The sequence below is a fragment of the Cavia porcellus genome, unplaced genomic scaffold (assembly GCF_034190915.1).
Source record: "Cavia porcellus strain 051 isolate PalLab524CR breed Dunkin Hartley unplaced genomic scaffold, mCavPor4.1 scaffold_6, whole genome shotgun sequence".
Lineage (NCBI taxonomy): Eukaryota > Metazoa > Chordata > Mammalia > Rodentia > Caviidae > Cavia > Cavia porcellus.
The window spans coordinates 36688393-36709838 of record NW_026947489.1 but is presented as its reverse complement, the minus strand read 5'-3'; the positions used below and the strand labels follow the sequence as shown (position 1 = coordinate 36709838).

Genomic DNA, 21446 nt, shown 5'->3' with positions numbered 1-21446 from the left:
GAGTAAAACTATCACAATAGTGGTATGGTGGAAAGAATAAACTATTTCTGAAAGACAGAAGCCAAGGAAATTTTAGTGACGCTGGGCAATCTGTTAGAGAGCTTAGACAATGTGACAAGGTGAAGTGATGCTCCTGTTGTGTTGATACAGTTCACTCACAGGGAGGACACCTCAATAAAAGTACCAAGATAATTAACACAGTCAACAACAGAGACTCCCTGCTAGATGTAATAATGAAGTGAACATTTGAAAAAATTAGGAGTCAAAGATGGAGTAAAAATCCGACTCTCTTCATTAAACTCTTGTAAACACCTACTCTGATTCTTTCAGGTACCCAGTGGGTGTGTACATGGGCAGTCACTTTTCATCACCATGCTGAATTCAACTAGACTCTTCCCATAGTGATCAGCAAGATGGAGCTGGATGGTGTTTGAAGCCAGAAGGTGTAACAGACATTGAAAAATCAGGTAAGTTTGCCACTGAAGATCATTTGTCCAATTAGCCATATTTTATCTGAGTCTCAAGTCTTCAAAGTTCAGGTAATGGCTCCCACAAGTAGCCTGGGAAGCCCCTCCATGCTGACTTGCACTTGGACATCTAAGGGGTGTAAAGAGCACACCCTGCAACAGCAAGAAACTCAAGTACAACACTGATGCTAACCATATAGAGGACCAAAACAAAAATTTTTTAAAAAAACTTCACAAGATCAGACAGACACCATGATTAGAACAGGAAGAATATTCTCTTTCTAATGACCTGTAGCTCAACAAGCCTGCTCACCAGCCAAATGTGCTCTAGCAAAGCTGAATACTGACCTTGAGGGCATCAAGAGAGACAGAGAGAGAGAGAGAGAGAAAGAGAGAGAGGCAGACAGACAGACAGACAAGAGAGAGAGAAGAGAGAGAGACAGAGAGACAGAGACAGAAAGAGACAGAGAGAGACAGAAACAGAGAGACAGAGACAGAGAGAGGGAGGGAGAGGGAGAGGGAGAGGGAGACAGAGAGAGAAAAAGACTGGAGGTAAACCAGCTTTGCCCAAGGGCTTACAGTGATGCTTTGGCTTGGATTCTAAAATGAATAATGAGATTAATAGCAGTGTAAATGCTCACGGCTCCTTTTTTCGAAGATTCATAGGACTGTGTTCATATTATTATTGTCTTGCCAACATTCCTAAGCATTTGGATGGAAATGGTAATGACTTTCCCCATTTTACATGGCTAAACTAATCATATCCACCACAGGGATAATTAACAGAAATGGTGATTTTTACCATCACTTTTTCTTATCTCTGTGCTTGAGCTACAGTTTCCGTTTTGAAGTTCCTTTGCTGGGAACGTTCCCTTGAACCTAAGTAATTCGACTTCATCATCAGAACAGCAAAAACATCGGAGCCCTAGAAATCTGTTCTTAAATGCCCTGGATTCTTTCTTTCGTCTGTTGCTTTTTTTTCTCTAGGCTACAATTTCATAATAGGACCTTATGTCTGAATCATCTAATGCTGAGTACTTAACATATAAGTGACATGTAATAGGCATTAAAAGATATTTGTGGAATGAACAGAATTCACCGAGACTCAAGTAGGGACTGGAAATGATGCAGGAAAGATCCGCCAGTGTGTTCCTAGAGCAACTGTCTGTGCCATTTCCCCAGACTTTAAATAGTCCTAAAGAAAAGAAGAGATCCCTGGTGAAGTATTAGTGCAGAGGAAGAATGCAGGAGGCCCAGCATAGATGAGGCTAGAGATGCTCTTGTCTAGTTAATTTAGAACAGTGCTGGCGACTCTTTCAGAGTTTTCAGTGATAACCAGCAGTCTGCTGTGGCATGTGTCTGTGTCATAGGCTTGCCTCCCCTGACTCAGCACAATAATGCAGAGGTGATGGCCAGGACCCAAACTCACTATTTTTGTAAATGTCAACTTTTGTTATGCAGGAGTCTTGTATGAATCAAATCATTACAAGTAGTGAGGACACGGTATCTTCTTCTGAGGGCCTTTAAAGCAGCCTGGGAAGGGAAGAAGTGAGAAGCCTCCGTAAACCAGTGTGATAGTGCACAGAATGAATCAGGGGTTGTTTGTCCATTTGTTAATTAATTTTCCCATTCATTGAGTCTGTTACATTCTAGTCCCTGATCTAGAAACACTAGGCAAACAGTAGACAAGGTGGTGACCTCAGGGTGAGACAGTCAGAATAGAACTATTATAGATCTGTAGAAGTGCTTCCCAACTACCTTGAAGATACACATGACATTATTGCTTACCTTCCAATGCCAGTGAAGTTTTGATGTTATATATTATGAAGCAGAGGTACCCTAACCCTGAACATGAGTGAGAGGAGAAAGAGGGAGTTCAGTTATCACGCCAGTGCAGTAGTGGCCCCAATGGAAGATGACAACAGCTTGGAGTGGGATGTGGCCAGTGGAAATGGAGAGGAGCAGATACATTTCAGAAATCTTATAAACACTGTACCAATAGAATTCATGGATGGATTTGATATGAAGATAAGCAGAAACATTGAATAAAAGAAGCCACCTAAGCTTTGTTTGAATACTGAAAAGTTGGCAGTCCTAGTTAAAGAGGCAGTGAATCCTTGGGGAAAAAATTTGGAATGCTAAGTAAGAATTATTCATCAGTTGTAGAATACTTGAGATGCCTTTTAGACCTCAAGTGAGCATATACAACTCCAGGGCTCAGGGAAGATGACAAAGCAGAGATTCTTTACTTAGGCATCATGAACTTATACGTAGACTATAAAGCCAAGGGAATGAAGGAAATCACTCACGGTGGGTTGGCACAGTAGCCTAAGCATTTTTAAGACCAGCATTGAAATATAGAATCATGCCCAGGTTTTGCCCGTGTGTCTACAGTTTGTGTCCACATAGATTTTTCAAAATAAAAATTGAAATAAAATTTGAATAAGATGGAAACGTACAGGTAGAAATGAAGTGTCTCTGATACAATAGCACCCACCTCTTATTAATGGATATTCTGAGTTATGAAATGAACTTGTGATGAGTACCAGGCATATAATATTACCATTTGGTGTAAATAATGTTGGTGATTGGTGTTTGTTTTTTATTTTGGCTTATTTATAGTTTTCTTTATACATCAGCTTCATATATTACTCTTATCAATAAAATAATCTACGAAGCCCATAAAGTGCAGATTCTAGGCCTTTAGGTCCAAGGCTAAAAGGCTTGGTTGGCATCATTGCCACAGGGGACTGGAGGAGAACTGCAGAGGCAGTGTGCTTGGTGAAAAAGCAGCAGAATCAAACTTACTTTCACCCCAGTCAGATTTTCTGATTTTTGTATTCCGGGGATTGACTTCCATTAGCATATTGGTTAGAAAATTTTCTTCTCTATTATGTATCTTATTTTGACTATGCACTTATTTTTGGGCTTCGATGATGTTTTATTTTGAGTTTTCACAAATTGAGTCCTATTTCCTTGTCTTTTTCTCTGTGGGAGCTATAGCTGTCTCCATGTACCTCTTTCCCTTCCAGGAGCTCCAGTGGGAATATGAGTAAGGTGGCTGGAGAGACTGCACACACCATGTAACCAGCAGGAAAGTGGAACACAGATGGTAAGTGCCCAAGTCCCATGAGATGCACTTCAAATGTAATTTCTGTTCTACCTTCTTCTACCTTAGACTGAAGTTCCTCATCAGTACAACACTGGGCTGTCCAGAATTGTCTGTTAAACTCTTTAAAACGATTCAGCATTGTTACTTTCTGAAGCAGTTATGAAAGTCCTCTTTTAAGAATGTTTTTAGTGGCACTGCTGGGACCGGCTCCATAATCCGAATTGACTCACAAATGTTTACCTTTGGTCATTGTGGCTTTGAGGAAGGGCCAGAAGTCAAATGCTGTCAGATATGGTGAAAAAGTAGAAGACACACTGCAGTGGTTTTTAATGAGCCCATCTTTTCATTGGATGGCACTAGATAGCAGCATTCACCATATTCTTTTTATCACACTTCGTAAAGACTCTTAAAAGAGGACTCCAAAGATGACTCTGGAAGGTGGTGACAGTGATGGGATATTTTGAGGGAGATTTATGACAATATATCTTTCAGTGTAATTTTAATTTAAACATTCTATGTAAATCTGTTATATCTCACATGGGTAGAAATGAACTGGGTGATTCTGAAACATGCACACATTAGATGCCCTTCACTAATGCCCCTTTGTACTCTTCACTCTAACTGATGAAGTGTGTTCTCCCTGTGCAACTCTAAGCTATGTGCATTTCCTTTTTTAAGATGTCATTCAACACCGTCTTTCCTGCTATGCAAGCCCGCACTAGCTTTACCAGATTTGAATAACCGTCATTGTTCTTGGCATGCCAAAGGTCACATGCATCATTATGCAGGCAGAGGTGATCAGTCATCGAGTGCTTAGTAATTACACCAGGCATGTCCCTGACAAATCTACTTGGGTTTGCTGTTTCCTGTTTTGAGTTGCAAGTGTCTTCAGAACAGAACTTTAAAGCAGAGCTTGTCACTTGTCAGCATCCCTTATGTGCTCTTCACATGAAGACTCAGTGAAAGATCCCCAAACAATGGCCATGGTTAATTTGCCTGGGAAAGCATTGCAGCAGAGCTGGGAGATACTGTGTTCTATACACGTAAGTTTATAGCCTGGGGAAGACATCTCTAAAACACTCTTCATTTTAAGAAAGCGCAGGGTAATGTTTGCCTCTTTGAGGACTAGTAGAAAATATTTGTTTCTCTGAACCTCCATTAGGAAGGGATTAATTGTAGGCTAAAAGACACATTTGTGTTTAGCCTGGCTACTGACTTTGTCATTGGTGCATAAGTGAGAGCTTTTTGACAGCCAAAGGCTTTTCAGCGGGCCAATAAAAATAAAGTAGAGAAAATGATATGTTTTAAGAAGTTGTTTTAAAGATAAATCTTAAGAATATTTAACAAAAACATTAGGAGATACTAGCAAAATAATATTAGAAAAAATTTGCTAATTCTATTATTTTGATATAGCAAAAACTTTTGATTTAAGTTTTAAAATGTTTTTAAAAAGTAGCACTGAAAAATAAGTGTGCCACAATTTTTGACAAGCTCAAAGGAGAAAGTGCTATTTCTCTTTGTGCATCATAGAGACTGTTAGGAAGGTCCTGACTCCAACTCGTTTGGCTCAAATCCTGACTTCATTTCCTCCTACCTTTATGACTCTGGGCAAGATATTTAATTTTTCTAGCTTCAGGATCTGTCTGTAAAAAGAGAGAGACAACTCTGCTTACCTAACATGGTGTGGACATTTGTGTCCCTGCAATTTGTATGTTGAATTCCTAACACCCAAAGTGATGGTGTTTAGAGATAGGGCCTTTGGGTGACAGGACATGAGAGTGGAGCCCTCATGAATGGGATTAATGTCCTTATAAAAGAAGCCCAGATGTCTGGGGAGATGGCAAAGTGGCGAGCAGCAGAAAATCAGTCTCTCCAAGATTTGGGGTCCAGATGCTGGAGTATAGCAATTTGGGGAACAGAAAGAGAAGAAAGGTGGATCCCTGGGGCCCAGGAAACATCTTTAGGGAGAACTGGTGCTGATAGAAGGAGTAATGAGAGGCACTTCAATGTAGAAGAGGGAGGTGGCAAACAGTGTTTTTTTCCCTCACCTCCTGGTTCATAGTGTGAGAGAGGCAGCTCGAACCTACAGAGACACAGTGAACACAGGAGACTCCAGAGTCCTCACAGAGAAATGCACCCGTAGAATGCAGCAGTGGATGTTGTGGGCTACAGTGGCTAGTGAGTGACTCCAGTCAAACGTCCCCAGAAGAGGGCATTTGGCCAGACACCATTTTGGGAAAGGGCCAGCTGAACCTGGGACTCAGGGTTTGCTTCACCTCAGTCTCCCAGTGTTTGGTTGAGTGTAGCCTTGGGAGACTTCAAGGTCAAATTGAAGCCAGCAAGTGCTGTGGGATGAACAGTTTTGATCAGCCTCACAACCAGAAACCAGAATCAGCCTGAACATCATGGAATCGAAAGTGAAGGCTTGCAGGGATTATCCACCACCCCACCCTAATTCTGCCGCAGGCTTGCTGGGATCCTTCAACACAGATCTGGGCTCAGTCTGCTTCTTTGTCTACTAATGACAGCAGAGACACACCCTAAAGTGGACACTTTTTCTTTTGATTGTTTGTTCCTGCTTTTTCATTAGTACGAACATTGTTTTTAGTTTTTTGTTTGTTTGTTTTGCTCTGGTTTTTGTTTTTTCCCTCTTATCTTGTTTACTAGTTTCCAAAGCGTGGGTAATTCTTTTTTGTTCTGAGCCTTGCTTCTAATTTGTTTCTCTTCCATTTCTCTATTTTATCCCCACTCTTTCCCTCTTAAATTTTTCCCCTGAGGGTAAAGTCACTATTGTGAGGATATTTACTATACATAATTTTCTGGTTTGTTTTAGAGTTTTGTTGTGTAATTATAAGATCTTATTCCTATGGTTAAAAGTGACAAGTTAAGTTACTACAGTTTGTCATTTTCCCGGCTGTATCTGATTCTATTGTAATTACTAATTATACTACTTTCAGCAAGATGACACAGTTGTTGTGATTGGTTGTTATTCCTTGTATGACAATACTGAGATTATCTGATGGTCATAAAAAATACCATAGTCCAGTACCAAAGAAATAAGTGCTTGGCCAAATAGTGGCAGCTTCTCAACCCTAATAAGTTGAAGAGGTATGACACCGAGAGAGACTCAAGGCCAAAGTAAGTGACACCTAGAAGACATCTGAAAAGTATTCATTTTCTAAGGTCTTTACACTTGTAATAAAGCTACCTACCATAAGCAAATTTAAAGCATCAACACAGAAAACAAATTTTTAATCAATGGAAAATGAGAAGACACAGAAGCAAGATGGAACTCCAGATCTCCCAGCTAGCCAAGGCAAATCCAGGGGACAGTGAGGTAGAAGGATCAAACATCACCTATCTAAACTTTCTGAAATGGTAGCAATAAAAGTCACAAAGCAGATGAATGAGGTTCTAGAAAAAACTGAATCAGAAATAATTTCTCACTAAAGATATGATGACCATAATTAAGGACATGGCTAGTGAATCTAGAGTACATACAGATAAAAAGTGCTTATTAGGAAAATGATGGAAACCATGAATGCCTCACATAGGAAAGAAATGGATTCCACGAAACAGATTCAAACAGATATCCATAAGACTCAACGCTCTATTGAAAGTATATGCAGCAGGATAAATCAATGTGAGGACAGTATATCATAGCTAGAAAACAGGTTTGCTATTAATGATAAAAAACTTCTTAAAGATAGCGAGAGACTACAAAAAATCAATCCAACAGTTGCTAGACAATGCAAAGAAGAATACTGTAAGATTTATCAGAATCAATAAAATTCAGAAGGCAGTACAAGGGACATAAAATAAAAAACTCTGTTCACTGTAGTAATGGCAGAAAACTTCTGAAGTATGGAATCAGAATTTGACACACAGATAAGTGAGGCATACACATGACAATTAGCCATGATCAAAAAATATCCAACAAGCCATACAATAGTCAAGATTCCAGAAATTCAACACAATAACAGAATATTAAAAGCTGTTAGAGAAAAGAAACAAGTCACCTATAAAGGAAAGCCCATAAGAATCACAGGAGACTTCTCAACACAAAGCCCTAAGTCAAAGAGAACTTGGAATGAAATATTCCAAGCCGTAAAAGAAAATCACCTTCAATTCAGATTGAGAGATTCTGCAAAATAATCTTTCAAAATTGATGGAGAAATAAGATACTTCCATGATGAAGAATGCCTGTAGAAATTCATGACCATCGAACCAGCACTCCAAAAAATTCTGAAGGATATTCTAGAGTGACAATGGAGGCAAGAATTTCATGAGCAAACCAAATTTATTAAACAAAGGGGATATAAAGAAGTAGGATTTATTTCAGGGATGTAAGGATGGAATAAGAAGAGACCTAGAATAGCAAAAGCAATTTTGGCAACAAAGGCAAGGCATAGGCATTATAATTCCTAACTTGAAATTATACTCTATGCTACCATGATAAAAAAAAACAGACCTGAGGATCAAAGGGGACAGAATAAAAGTTGCAGCAATAACTTTAAACAATTCAGCCAACTGATCTTTCACAAAGAGGCCAAATATCTTCACTGGAAGAAAGATAGCCTCTTTAGTAAATGGTGATGTGACAACTGGCTTTCCACATGCCAAAGATCTGAATCTTTCACCATGCACTAAACTAAAACTGAAATGGATCCAACATATAAATATTGAAATAGAAACACTAAATCTGATGGAAGTCAGAATAGGTTGAACTTTTGAAGACATAGATATAGGCAAAAACTTTATGAAAAAAATCACAAAAAAATAACATGGATCTCATCTTATTAAAAAACTTTTTGTACAGCAAAAGAAAAAACCAACAGAGTGAAAAGAAAACCCACAGTGTGGGATAAAACTTTTGCTAGCTGTTCCTTAGATGAAGAACTAACATCTAGAATATACAAAAACTCAAAAAAAAAATCAGGTCCTCTCACCGATTTGAAGACCCACTCCAAAATGGGCATCTCAAATGAATAGATGCTTCCCAGATGAAGTAAAAACAGGAAACAAGTGTATGAAACAAATGTTCAACATCACTGGCAATTCAAGAGATGCAAATTCAAAGGTGAGATTTCATCTCACTCGAGGAAGAATTGTGTTTATCCAGAAATCAACCAATAACAAATGCTGGCGGGATTGTGAGGGATAAAAGAGCACTTCTTCACTGTTGGTGTGGGCATAAATTGGTACAATCAATGTGGAAATCAGTTCTTCAAAAAACTAAGAGATTCTTCAATGTGGAAATCAGTTCTTCAAAAAACTAAGAGATTCTTCAAAAAACTAAGACTAGACTTTCCATTTGACCCAGCTATTCCCATTCTTGGTATCATCCTGAATGAATTAAAAGGATCATAATTAATATCTATAGCAGCACAATTTATAATAGCTAAATCTTGGTAACTGCTCAAATACATAGCAGTGATGAATGTATAAAGATGTGGTTTTATATACAATGAAGTTCTTCATCTACTATGAAGAGGAATAAACTTGAAATATTTCTAGGTAAATAAATGCACTTTGAGACCATCCTTTTAAGTGAAATAAATTGGACACCCATGTTTGAATATCATATATATTCCTCTTTTTTGAGAACCTGAAAGGGTAAATAAGGATCAAAATGGTTGGCAAATACTAGGAAGTAGGAAGAAAATATTCAAATAGGGGCTGGGGATTTTGCTCAGTGGCAGAAGTGCCTGCCTGGCAAGCGTGAGGTCATGAGTTTGATCCCCAGTACTGAAAAAAAAAAAAAAAAACTCAAATGGGAAGGGAAACAATGTGGGAGTGTTTGAAAGTAAATAAAGGGAGAATAGAAGAAAAAAAATGAAAACAAAACTTTGTAAATAGGGGGATAAGAGAGAGGGGAACTGAATGGAGAAAAAAGAACAATCTGGATATGCTATATAAAGGTGCAAATTCCCTATGATGAATATGATCATTATGTAAATCAAAAGTGTACCAATAAAATAATTAAAGAATGTGATGGAAGAATGGAGAAAAGAAAAAAGGGAGAAGGAAAAAACATATATACACATAAGATAGTGAAGATAGTTACACAGCTAATATCTCTTAGTTCATTGTAAAGAAAAGTTTGTGCTAATATTGTCTGGACAATATTTTATGTCGGCATCTTGTACTCTAAACAACTATCATGAATATAAGAATATGCAACACATTAATTATTGTTACTCTGCTATTAGCCTGTTTTGAAACTGTTTTATTGTTATTTTTATTTTTTCCTCTTTAAAATGAAAAAAAGATAAAAGAGGCCCAGAGTGCTACCTCTTATTAGTACTATGGAAGGGCACAGAAACAGGCAAGCTCACCCAGTGCTTTGATCTTCAATTTCTCAATCTCTAAAACGGAGAATCTATTTTTTCTGTTTATGGCAGTCAGTCAATGGCATTTTCTGATAGCAGACTAAGATACCATGCCACTGGATTGCTGTATAATTTAAGTAAATTAATATATGTAAATGTGCTTGAACAGTTCCTGGCACATGGTAAATGCTTATTGTCAGCTGCCATTATTCTCACTACCATCCTTACAAAAAATTATCACTATTCCCCCATCACTCATTACCACCTATAACCCATTAGCACATCTACCATTATTAACCACTGCTGCCCTTGATGACTCCAATCCCACTATGACTAATACCCATCTGTCATATTTAACTATAATTATATCTATCATTTAGTACCCACTATCACAACACTCATGACCACTCACCACTACCTACCACAAACACATTCACTATCCATCATCACTTACCACCACCATTATCCACCATCACCCCAGGGAACATCTCATCAACTGCTACCAGTAGCTAACACTGCCCACTGTCATTCACTATCACCCACCATGGACACCCTCTTCACCTGCCATGATGTGCTTAGCAGCTTCATCTTTCACCAGTGAGCGAGGAGCTGTTCTGCTGAGCAGAGGCCATGAAAATAGCCAGAATATCTTAATTATCTTCCGGACACAGGATGTATGCAGAGCTTCTTTAAGATACCAAGAATCTATTTATTAGAGTCTCCCCATTTCAAAAGCTCTAACGCTTATAAAGATTGTCTAACATAACTGCAGGCATATGTCTCTAGCTCTAAATTTTCCATGGGTTATTTAAGCCTTACAGCCATTCTTCCAGGTATATATTATTAATGTTATTGATTTACATATAAAAATGAAACAAAGCTCAGAAAATATTATTAACTTTCTTACATGAAAGCCAATTTTGAACGCAAGATACTTCACTTTCCAGCTGAAACTCCTAAATCACGTGATTAAGCCACACTGTCTTTCTCTGTAGGTAATCAAAAATACTTTTTGCTACTCTGCTTTATCTTCTTCATGTTCTTCTCTGTGACAATCTATAAGCAACCATTTCAGCTACAAAAGGTCTGAACATCTATTCAGTTTCCATCTGTTGACTGATCTCTACCTTAGTAACCACATTAGAGGCATCTCTGGATATTGTACCTTGTAAAAGCAATATGACTTGCTGCAAACAAAGCTAACTGTAATTCATTCCAAGCTATGTTACTTTTCTTGTTGAGACAAGATACCCAACACTTAAGGTGAAAGAAGGAAAGGTTTATTTAGTTTACATTTTGTAGAGGTTCCAGTCCATAATCAACTGACTCTAAGGCAGAGTGATAGGGCAGAGGGGCAACTGTTCATGGCAGCTAATGATATCAAAAGCAACAAGAGAAGAGGGACAAGACTCTTTCTGTCTTTTATGTTGTACACAGGCTACACAAACTAAGGCAGATGTAGCACTCATACCCTTAATCCCAGCATTGCATTATGAATCAATCACACACTCTAGATTTAGCTACCTCCAAAGGCTATGGAGGAACATCCAGACACAGACCATAACACAAGTCACTTTCTCCTTATTATATACTTATTTCTTTTTTTCTTATCCTCAACTGTGAATGTGAGCTAGAATGTGAACTTTGCTTCTTTTTTTCGTCAACTTACCCAGGCTCAGTCATCTCATCATGGCTCCTGTGGTCCTATAAATTCTGCCTCTGTAATTTCATTCAAATGTATGTCCTCTGGTCCTTTGTACCATTACCATTATAATTCATCCCAACCTAAGCACAGAGGAACCTTTTTTGTACTCCTCAGTCCCCCTCTTGTTATAAAGTCTTCCCAGTACTCTCCACACCAGATCAGCACTAACCTCAGCTTCAGGTGTATGTCCTCCTGATTATAGTCATCTACCAAACTTTTCAACTTCTTTTACTGCTGCCATCCAAATAACCACCTGATAGACTGACAAATCACTGTTTCCTGGGACAGCACAATCTAGCTATCAGATCACTGACCTTGCTGTATAAGTGTGTCACCTCTCTGGAAACGACTCTTCAAAGCTTATCTGTGACATACCTCCTCCGTGGAGCCTTTCCTGATCTTTATAGGATGTGAGTTTCCCTTTTTTCCTCCCTGCCTTATTTTACTCACTTAAAAAAGGAAAAATGGTGATTTCTTTCTGTGCATATTTCTTTGACAGACAATACATTTTTTGAAAGCAGCAGCCAACATTCTCCGTCAAAACACAAAAATGACCTTTATATTTTAGAGATAAAATAAACTTTAAGTTAAAATGGATGTTCCCATTAATGGGCTAATTTGTTAGTTTGCTGTATTATAAAATTGTACTATAGGGAATGTGTCTCATAAAAGACAAAATAACTTGAAAATAGTGGAGGTAGACTAACATTTTAGCCTAAAGTTTAGTTCAACAAGATTGTGCCCAGCCAACAAAAGTAAGTGGGTACTTATGTGCATTTTCATTGAAATTTAGATGATCCAGGTAGGACCATACCTAGACTCTTTTATCTTCAAACCTATGTCAACTTACAAAGCTACTGACCGTCCTTGACTGTGAAGGTGGACAAGAGGAATAAATCTCATTCTGCTTTGATCTGGTTTGCCGGTTACACAGTCTATTTACAAAAGAACTATGAATTCTTCAAATTCATTCCACACACAAAATATCCTCTGTTTACAGCTATAATAATTTTGTCTTAATTCTGGAATATGATTATTTGAGTAGGAAGTGAAACGAACCATTAAAGGACACTCTGAAACTGGCTTGAGAGAAGAAAATGGAGTTTAGCAAAACTGATAAATGTACAGGCGGCTACAATAAAAAAGGCACAGAAAAAAAGCAAAAAAGAGTTATATATGTATTTTATATATATATACATATACATATATATACAGCTTACTCTCCTGTTTCATACTAGAGAGGGTAATATTTGAATGATTTCTGTTCTCTTGAATTTTCCCTTGTCCTCACTGGATAATAGACCTTAAAATGACTGTGTTTGCCTGGGACTCACCCAGGGAACTTCTTAATCAACTCTTTTTTTAAAGGGAATAAAAAAAATACAGAATTTCAAAAACAATAGGAAATTAACACTAGTTAATATATTACATATTGTTAGCTTAAAACTAGTTGTTTGGATTGTAAGATTTAGGCATGAAAAATGATCAAACAATCAAATGATGAAAACTGAAACTATTCTTTTTGATGAACTAACAGAAATTAGTAATCTAGTTATCTAGCTCATATATATATGGGAATACTTTCTTACCAAGATAGACATGATCCTATGTCTATCAAGAATTTGTTGTAATCCTGACTCACTCATATTTGTATTACAGTTATGATCCTTCTCTCTTTTTTCAGGTTGGGATTCTAAGATAATAAATTCAATTGTACTGATTAAGTGAGCTCTAAAGGGATTGTAGCTAATATAAGATCATGTCAGTTATTTAAAGTCTAAGAATTTATCTCAGCATAGTCACATACCATTATTATATTTCCATGACCTTTTCTTCTATTACCCACTGATGGGAAACAATGAAATAATTCATTTTTCCTTGCATGTATCCATGAGTATGCCATCCTGGACATTAAAGGCATGGAAAATGTGGGACTCACTGTTCACAAAGACGGCAAACCTCAGGAAGGACAGGTAGCGCTCCCCTTCAATGGGATTCCAGCCAACGTCTGGGTATCCTTTGGCCAGAAGCATAGGGCAGCTCTGTAGGCCACAGCCTGCCAAGTAGGTCACCACCTGCCAAGAACAGTACAAATGTCCATACAGACCCATTAGGACGGCCACTATACAACAAATAGAGAAAGAGCAAAGTGCTAGTGTGGACATGGACAAGCTGGAAGCTTGGGCACAGTTAACGGGAATGTAAAATGGTGCAGCCACTGTGGAAAGCAATATGGTGGATCCTCAAAAAATAAAAATGGAATTGCTAAGTATTTCAGTAATTCCATTTCTGGGGATACACTCCAAAGATGAAAAGCAGAGTTTCAGAGACTTGCTACAAATATGCTGCCATATTAATAGCAGCATTAGTTACAATACCTAAAATGTGCAAGCATCCTGAGTGTCTGTCAATGGGAGAATGGGTAAGTAAAATGTGGTACATACATAAAATTAAATACTATTCAGGCTTTAAAAGGAAATTCTGACATATATTACACCATGGGTGCACCTTGAAGACATATCCTAAGTAAAATAAACCAGTCATAAAAAAGACAGATACTATATGATTCTACTTTTATGAGGTAATTAAGAGTAGTCATATTCATAAAGACAGAAAGTAAAATGAAGTTTCCAGGGGTTCAGACAATTTTATAAGGTGGAAAGGATTTTGGAGTTTTACAAAATGCAAAGTGCTATGAGGATGGATGGTGACATGGTTGCATGATATTATAAAAACGTTTAGTAGCACTGAATTGTACACTTAAAATGACCAAGATGGTAGATTTTGTGTTGTGCATTTTATCACTAGAACTGTAACAAACTGTTGATAGGCATCTTGATAGACATCTCTGTAAAAAGTGGTTCCCTTATTCTACGTAATATTCAATACATTGTTGTGGGAAAACTATAGAATTTTGATAGAGCAGAAATTTATTTATTTTAGAAAAAATAAACCACACATACATTTGTTTTTTTTTTGTCTTTTTCGGTACCAGGGATCGAACTCACGACTGCCTGCTTGCAAGGCAGGCGCTTACGCTGCTGAGCTAAATCCCCAGCCCTGCCATACATACATTTTTAAGGCAAGAAAACACCCAAAATTTTAACACAACAGCTACAAAGACATACTTCTGGGAAATACAGGGCTTTCACTCCTCTGAAGGTAGGGAAAGCCTAAGACTTCTAATAAAATTAATTCAGTAGATCTGTAATCAGAACCTCCAAATCATTTTTGTTACCAACTAATCAACAAAATTGATTTTTATTGTTATGTAGGAGTAACCTGACAGTTTCCAGGCTTTTCTGGCTCAGGAAACGGGTTAAAAATCAGCCTCAGCAGGGTACATACATGGGAGCATAATGGTGAGGAGAAGAACCCTTTATGGGACCGAGACTGGCCCTGCTCATTCGGTGACACCATCGTGAGGCCAAGGTGTTAGGAGGCTGACTGAGTGAGGGCTTGTGTTATCAGGGTCCTCACTCTGCTTTGCATTAGTAAGACCTGTCCAAAGTCCAAAGTCCAAAGTCAAGGTGTTTAGGCTGGGTGGCTGAAAAATAAGCCAGTTATAAAGGGAAATTGATAGTCTTCTTTTTGCTTCCAGGTTACCAGATATTGTTACAAGACCCCAGCCTCAGATCCCATAAGGATTTTAGATTCTCCCTACTTTTCACAGGAGTTAAGCAAAAACACTTGCAAAATACCTTTGTTAAAAAGTAAGTGATATTTGGATTTGTATACAGACAGAAGAGAAGAATTCACTGTATTCAAAACTCTCCCAAATTAGGAAAGGTGTCTTTTTTTTTCTTTTTTTGGTGCTAGGGACCAAATCCAGGGCCTCATGCATACTGGGAATTGCTCTACCCTGAGCCACATCCCTTTGGTAGCTCTGTCTCTTTTATTTCTTAATCCCAAGGGTCTTGCACACAGAAGGTGCTCAGTAAGTTTAAGTGAGTGACATATTTGCTGATGTCAAACACTGTTATTTCACAGGAAAAATAAACAAAGGAAAAATTCAATAAGAATCTATCATCACACATCTTCCTTCATAAACCAGTAAAGGACACTATTCTGCTTAAAGCTCAGATTTGCATATGTCATAAAAATGTCAGGGAAATGTCAGGAGGAGCCACGATTAGGTAGAATTTTTCATGGTTCCAAGTACAGAGAATTTCACTGGGCAGGAAAATAAATGTGCACATGTGTGTTGTGTCTGGAATAGGGTGGCTGTTCAATCCTAACAGTCGTAATTTCTCCTTTGATCAATAGAGGGAAGAACTCTAGAATCTACCAATTCTTTGCATATTAACCTGGATTTCCCAACACCAGAACAAGTAAGTTGTGTGGTACTGCGCTGAGCCAGCTCCACCCTTGCAAAGTCATGCCCCTTTCCAGATGTCCCTGCCAGCCCTGCCTGTCCCACTCTTTGCTTGCTTGCCTCCACTCACCATGAATTTACACCCTCCAACTGAGGCTCAGCATCTTCATTTCAGAAGATGAACTGAGGCTGAGTACTGGTTCTGCCTTGTCGTAGGGACCCATTAGCTGCTTTTCACAAAACACTGAGTTTTTCCTTGTCATTTCAAAGCAAGAATAATACAATTTGACTGTAGTCTGTTCCCCAAGAAGCAGAGATTATGTGAAGACATAGCATTAGCATTTAGGAAACAGCTGTCACGCCAGAAGCCACTCTAGTGTGTGTCTCAGTCCTGAGTTGTGTGTCAGGGCCAGGTGGTGCCCCTTCAGCGCTGGCCTATGGGGTCTAGAGGGGCAACTTCTAAAATTTCCCTCTTGTAATATCACTGACTACTCTCGCAGCCCTTTAGAGTTAACCTTTAGTTACACTGCACTGGGATTTGGCAGAACTTTAAACAGAGGCTTACTTCATTTTGCCTTTGTTTGATAAAATCATACTTTACAAGCTCAATAAATAAAATTTCCCCTCATTTCAACTTTTAACTTAATGGTTTATTAGAGACTCAATTAGCTTCAACAGTAATGTTTACTTGATCTGACAAAATAAATGCTTTACCTACATTGTGTCTCCCTATTACCATTTTAAAAATATGTCTTTAATATTACAAAAAAGACTAAAAAAGCAAAATAAAATGGCCGGCTCAAAGACAAAAACCCTCTTTTACGTACTGAATTATGTCCTCTTCAATTTATATCCTATGCACTAATTCCTAGTACTTCATTTCCAGTGCTCCTTTGAGATGAGGCCTTTATAGAGGTGATTACGTGAAGCTGATGAGGGGCGTCCTTACAGGAAGAGGAAGCTTGGGTACACAAAGACACCCCAGAGAGGCTTACACACAAAGACCGGTGAGGACCCAGAAATCAGCACCCTCTGCAAGCCAAGAAAGGAGGCTTCAGAAGACACTGAACCTTCTTAATCTTCAATTTCCTTATCTTGGATTTCCAGTTTCTGGAACTGTGAGAAAATAAATTTCTGGTGTGTAAGTCACCTGGTATGTAGAGCTTTTTACAGCTTCATAAATGTAGGCAATTTTTTGCTTCAAAATGGGGGTCTCAGTAATTACTAGTTAAATGCATTTCTGACAAAATTTACTATCTCAAAAACTTCAACTGGGGGGGGGGATTGTTTCATCTTACAGATCTGACAAGCTCTGCAGTGTGGCCAGGGGTTCTCTGCCAGGTGAGCCCAACAGGATGCTCCTGAGTGGGACCGCGTTGCCTGTGTGTCTGTCTCAGCTAGATGAGGCAGCCCACTATGGGAATTGTTTAGTCAAGAGACTTTGACTTCTCCCTCTTCTGTCTCCTCAGCTTATCTTCTCTATGCTGCCTCACAGACACGATTCAGAAGGAAGAAAACAAACTATATAAAGTTCTCTCTTAGCTCCTCATACACATTTTCTGTAACTTTCTCATCTCTCTCTGGCTTCTCCTCCTCCTGTGTTTTTGTGGGTGCACCTTCCTGTGATTCGCTTGTGTGCTCTGGTCTTCAAGATTCTCACCTAGCTGCTTCCCTTCTTGCCCCAGCTTGGCCGCCTGAGTGATCCCATCTGCACCCAGAGCCTCCACCACCATGGAGTCAACTTCCCCCTTGACACTGCCAGTTTAGCCTTCCAACATGATGCAACCAAAAGACAGCCCATCCACCTGCCTCAACTCTGCTCCAGAGAAAAAATGAGCCACCCCAGTAACTGAGTCCCTAGAGAAAAAAATGAGCCAGCCCAGTAACTGATTAATGGTTTCTGTTTGTCCTCTTGGAGGCCCTGTGAATTCAAATGCTTCCCACAATCACTGGGTCAATATGAACTGAAGCCAGCAGCGTCCTGTGCTTCTCATACTGCAGATAACTCTTAGTTCTTCTTGATGGAAGTCTTCTCTTTCAGTAACTTTTTCTTACTGAGGCTAGGTGTGTCCTCTAAAGCACAAATTATATTGTTGCTCATCTGCCTGAAGCCCTCTGACAGTCTCCATTGCCCTTGGCTCTCTAGTGTGGTCCTACAGTATAATGGGCATGTGTATGCCCCCTGCAGCTAAGCTCGTTCTATTATGGACTCTGTCACTCACTCCCTGACACTGAGCATGTCACCTACTGCCTGTGACTCTATTTCCTTGCCCATAACTAGGGGCAATAAAAATAAAAAAGTGACTCATTCTGACAGTCACAGGAGTCAACCCACGGGACACATTCAGTGCAGCCTGGTATGCAGTGGTTCTTCTAGGTGAGTGTGAACTTCTCTTATTAATAAAGTCAACTCCCTACCACTCCTTCTCCTTTCCCACCATTCTCTCAGGCATCATGTGCTTTGGTCAAACTCAGTTTTCTGGTTCTTCACTATGCAGCAGTCTCCTTGCTGAGCCCAAACATTTTTGGTCCTTTCCCAGAAATATGCAACCTCACCTCGTCTACATCATCACTTCTTCTGAGTGGTCTTCCTGAACACCTTCCTGAACACAGTGTTAGGTGTCTTTCTTTTTCCTGCTCCCCCATGCACGACGGATAGGGCCTGGATGGCCTTTGACTTGTACAGCTTCCCTTCCCCTGTCCCAGCTTGTGCTCCTCCGCACTTAGAAAGTGCATTGGTAATCCTGCCAGCCACCTAGATAAGGAAATGCCTCTCTGGGAAGGATGGGGAGGGACAGATGGATCTGCCCCCAGTTACCACCACCATGAGAAGCTCTATTCATCACCCTGAGAGAAGGCAGCTCAGTTTGTCTCATTCATTCATGGCAAGGATATTGATTATACAATTTCTTTCAGGTCTTTTCTTTCATAAGAGACATTATGAATGACATGATCAAGAACTTTATTAGGAGCCACAGAGATCTGGTGATGTTTGTGCAGCCTAGCGAGGCTGGAACTCCACATAAAGAGAACCCTGGTATCCACACACTCACTTCTATGCACTGGCTAACCTTGCCTCCAGGAGATCCTTTGGTCCTCATGATCTTACTGCTGACAATGAGTCGCATTCTATCACATTTTTGCTGAGAGCCCACCAAGATGAAGATGAAAACTCAGAATCTGGCCTGCTTTTTCCCTGGTCAGCCACACTGCAGGCAGACGAGAATAGCACATTGCCTCCCCAAGGCTGGTTACCTTCTCAAGGTCGGGTTCTTCTAGTCCCAGTGCTAATTCGTTGTTGTCCATGACAGAGGAGGCAGCCACGTCCAATGGGGTGGACCCCCTCATCGATGGGGAGGCTAGAGGAGGAGAGAAGGAACAGAAGCCACAGAGAAAAAAGCCACACCGGTCCGAACTGGGATTGATGTGCACAAGAGTGGTCAGGAGAGGGCAGCAAATCCACTGCAACTGGGTCCACACAGCAGTCCTCCAATTTGCTATCCGTGCTCCCTACACTCGTAACTGATTGTGAATGTGGATTAATAGGAAATCAGTCCACAAGGTGAGCTGTAAATATGTATTGCCAAGAGCCCAACAAAATTTGGGGACTCTTTCATCTGATGATTCACTCAAGAGATTAATTTTTCTCCAACAGGTAAATCCAAAATAGCTTCAAATAGTCCTATTTTATATAGTTACCTTAGGTCATTGATGCAGCCTTTGAGTTTTTTTTAAATAAGTTTAATTTGGCTCATAGGCTAGAAGCAAGAAGTATTTTGGGTGGAATTTCACAAAAACATTGGTTACATTTGATCAATAAAAAAGAGATTTTGGATTTCAAGAGCATGTACTTGTGTATTCTACAGATTCATTGCTTTTCATCTGGAACAGCAAAAGATTCATTGCTTTTCATCTGGAACAGCAAGAGAGACGGGTTAAGCTGCTTTCTTCCTGGTGCTGATGGATTCACTCAGTTTATCTCTAGTTGCTATTGGCCAGGTTGCCTTGCAGCTAAGGAATGCAGTTGCTGGTTGGATGACGGGACAGGTATGAACTTTGGAGCCATCCTGCCAAGAGGGACCAGATCAATGATGCTGGCCTTACTTGCTGTGTACCCTGGTCAGCTGTCCTGGGAGAAATATGTCTCCGGAATGCATCACCTAACCCAGTCAGCATTTCATAAACCACAGGCCACTCATCCCAAAGGAGAGGAGAGAAAACTGTATGACTAGGCCAATACAATCTGTCACTGATGTGATGAGCAACATCTCTATTTGGGCTGGAGAGTAAAGACATGTTTTTATGCACTGATATTTAAAACAGGCAGCATTTTTTTAAAATTTAAAAATGCAATAAGCACACAGGTGGATTCTTTTTCTTTAGCTCTTAAACGATCAGTAGGGGGCATGTAACCCCTGAGTCACATGGAAATTATAACATACATACCTAGGCCCACACTGCTGTTCTCTAGCAGGTAACTCAGATGCTCAAACATCGCCTTCTGATTTTGCCGGCTAATTCGACAGAAATAACAAAGGAAGCGGCAACAGCTAGCAACCATCTTTGGGAAAGCAATCTGCCGAGAGAAAGAGGAGGTGTCAGAGAAGAGGATGTACAGACTTCTGAAAAGTCTGATCTTAGAGTCTTAGGTGGAACTCTTGCAAACTATAAAGTTTGGAAAATGGATTTTCTCCTCACCTCCTGTTTTCTGCAGGATTTATTCACAGGACGGACAGAGAGTGGAAGACATTTAAGAAAAGGCTTCCAAAAATGCTGACAGCTAGCTATAGCTCTTAAAATATTTTTTCTTCAAAGGAAAACAGACATCACTCATGAATCCCAGTGTGCATGTGTCATCCTATATTAGGGTATCACATGAAATCATATGACCTTGTGTCAAACTACTGTTATTCTTAGCAAGGATAGGAGCAGACAGAACTTGGATGGGAAATATCAGAGAGATGGGTGAACACAGAAAATGAGGCCCATCAGTATATTAAAACCAGGGTTTCCTGGGTCATGCCTGGCCTCTGCAGCCTGAGGGCCATCAGGATGTCTCTGTGAGCACCCCCATTACTCTGTCCTTCATAGTTACTCCCCTGTGGGACCCTATAGCACTCATGAGTGCAGGTGTATGATTCACTATGGGAATATCATCCTATATTAGTATTGATTATGCTTGATTTTTCTACTTAGCAAAAAAATTAGCATCTCTAGCCTAGGCCATGTCTTATTTTTTCAGCCAATAATGTTCAATAAAGTGTGTCAGTGTTAACTTTACCCAGGATCCTAGAAAAACCTTGATTTTCCTCTTTAGAATCATAGCGGATGCCCTAAGAAATATGATTCTGAAACCTATTGTCATCTGCTTGCTAAAGGATACAGACATGTGCTCAGGGATATTCCTTCAAGAGACCAGAGGAAGCCAGTGAAAAGGAATGAGAGCTGGTGAAAGTGCACGGGAATAACTCATTCCTAAGCTGTGGCATGTTGGAATTTCTAACATCTAACCAGC

The 21446-nt window shown here is 39.5% G+C and overlaps 1 protein-coding gene across 1 annotated transcript in view; it reads right to left on the bottom strand.

The window, feature by feature from the left end:
• Positions 1-21446, bottom strand: part of Ryr3 (ryanodine receptor 3) — a 556876-nt gene that overhangs the window by 128906 nt on the left and 406524 nt on the right. Inside the window, 3 exon segments of the mRNA XM_063250329.1 lie at positions 13556-13691; positions 19187-19290; positions 20378-20507. Of these exon segments, the coding sequence (XP_063106399.1) occupies positions 13556-13691; positions 19187-19290; positions 20378-20507 (370 nt within the window).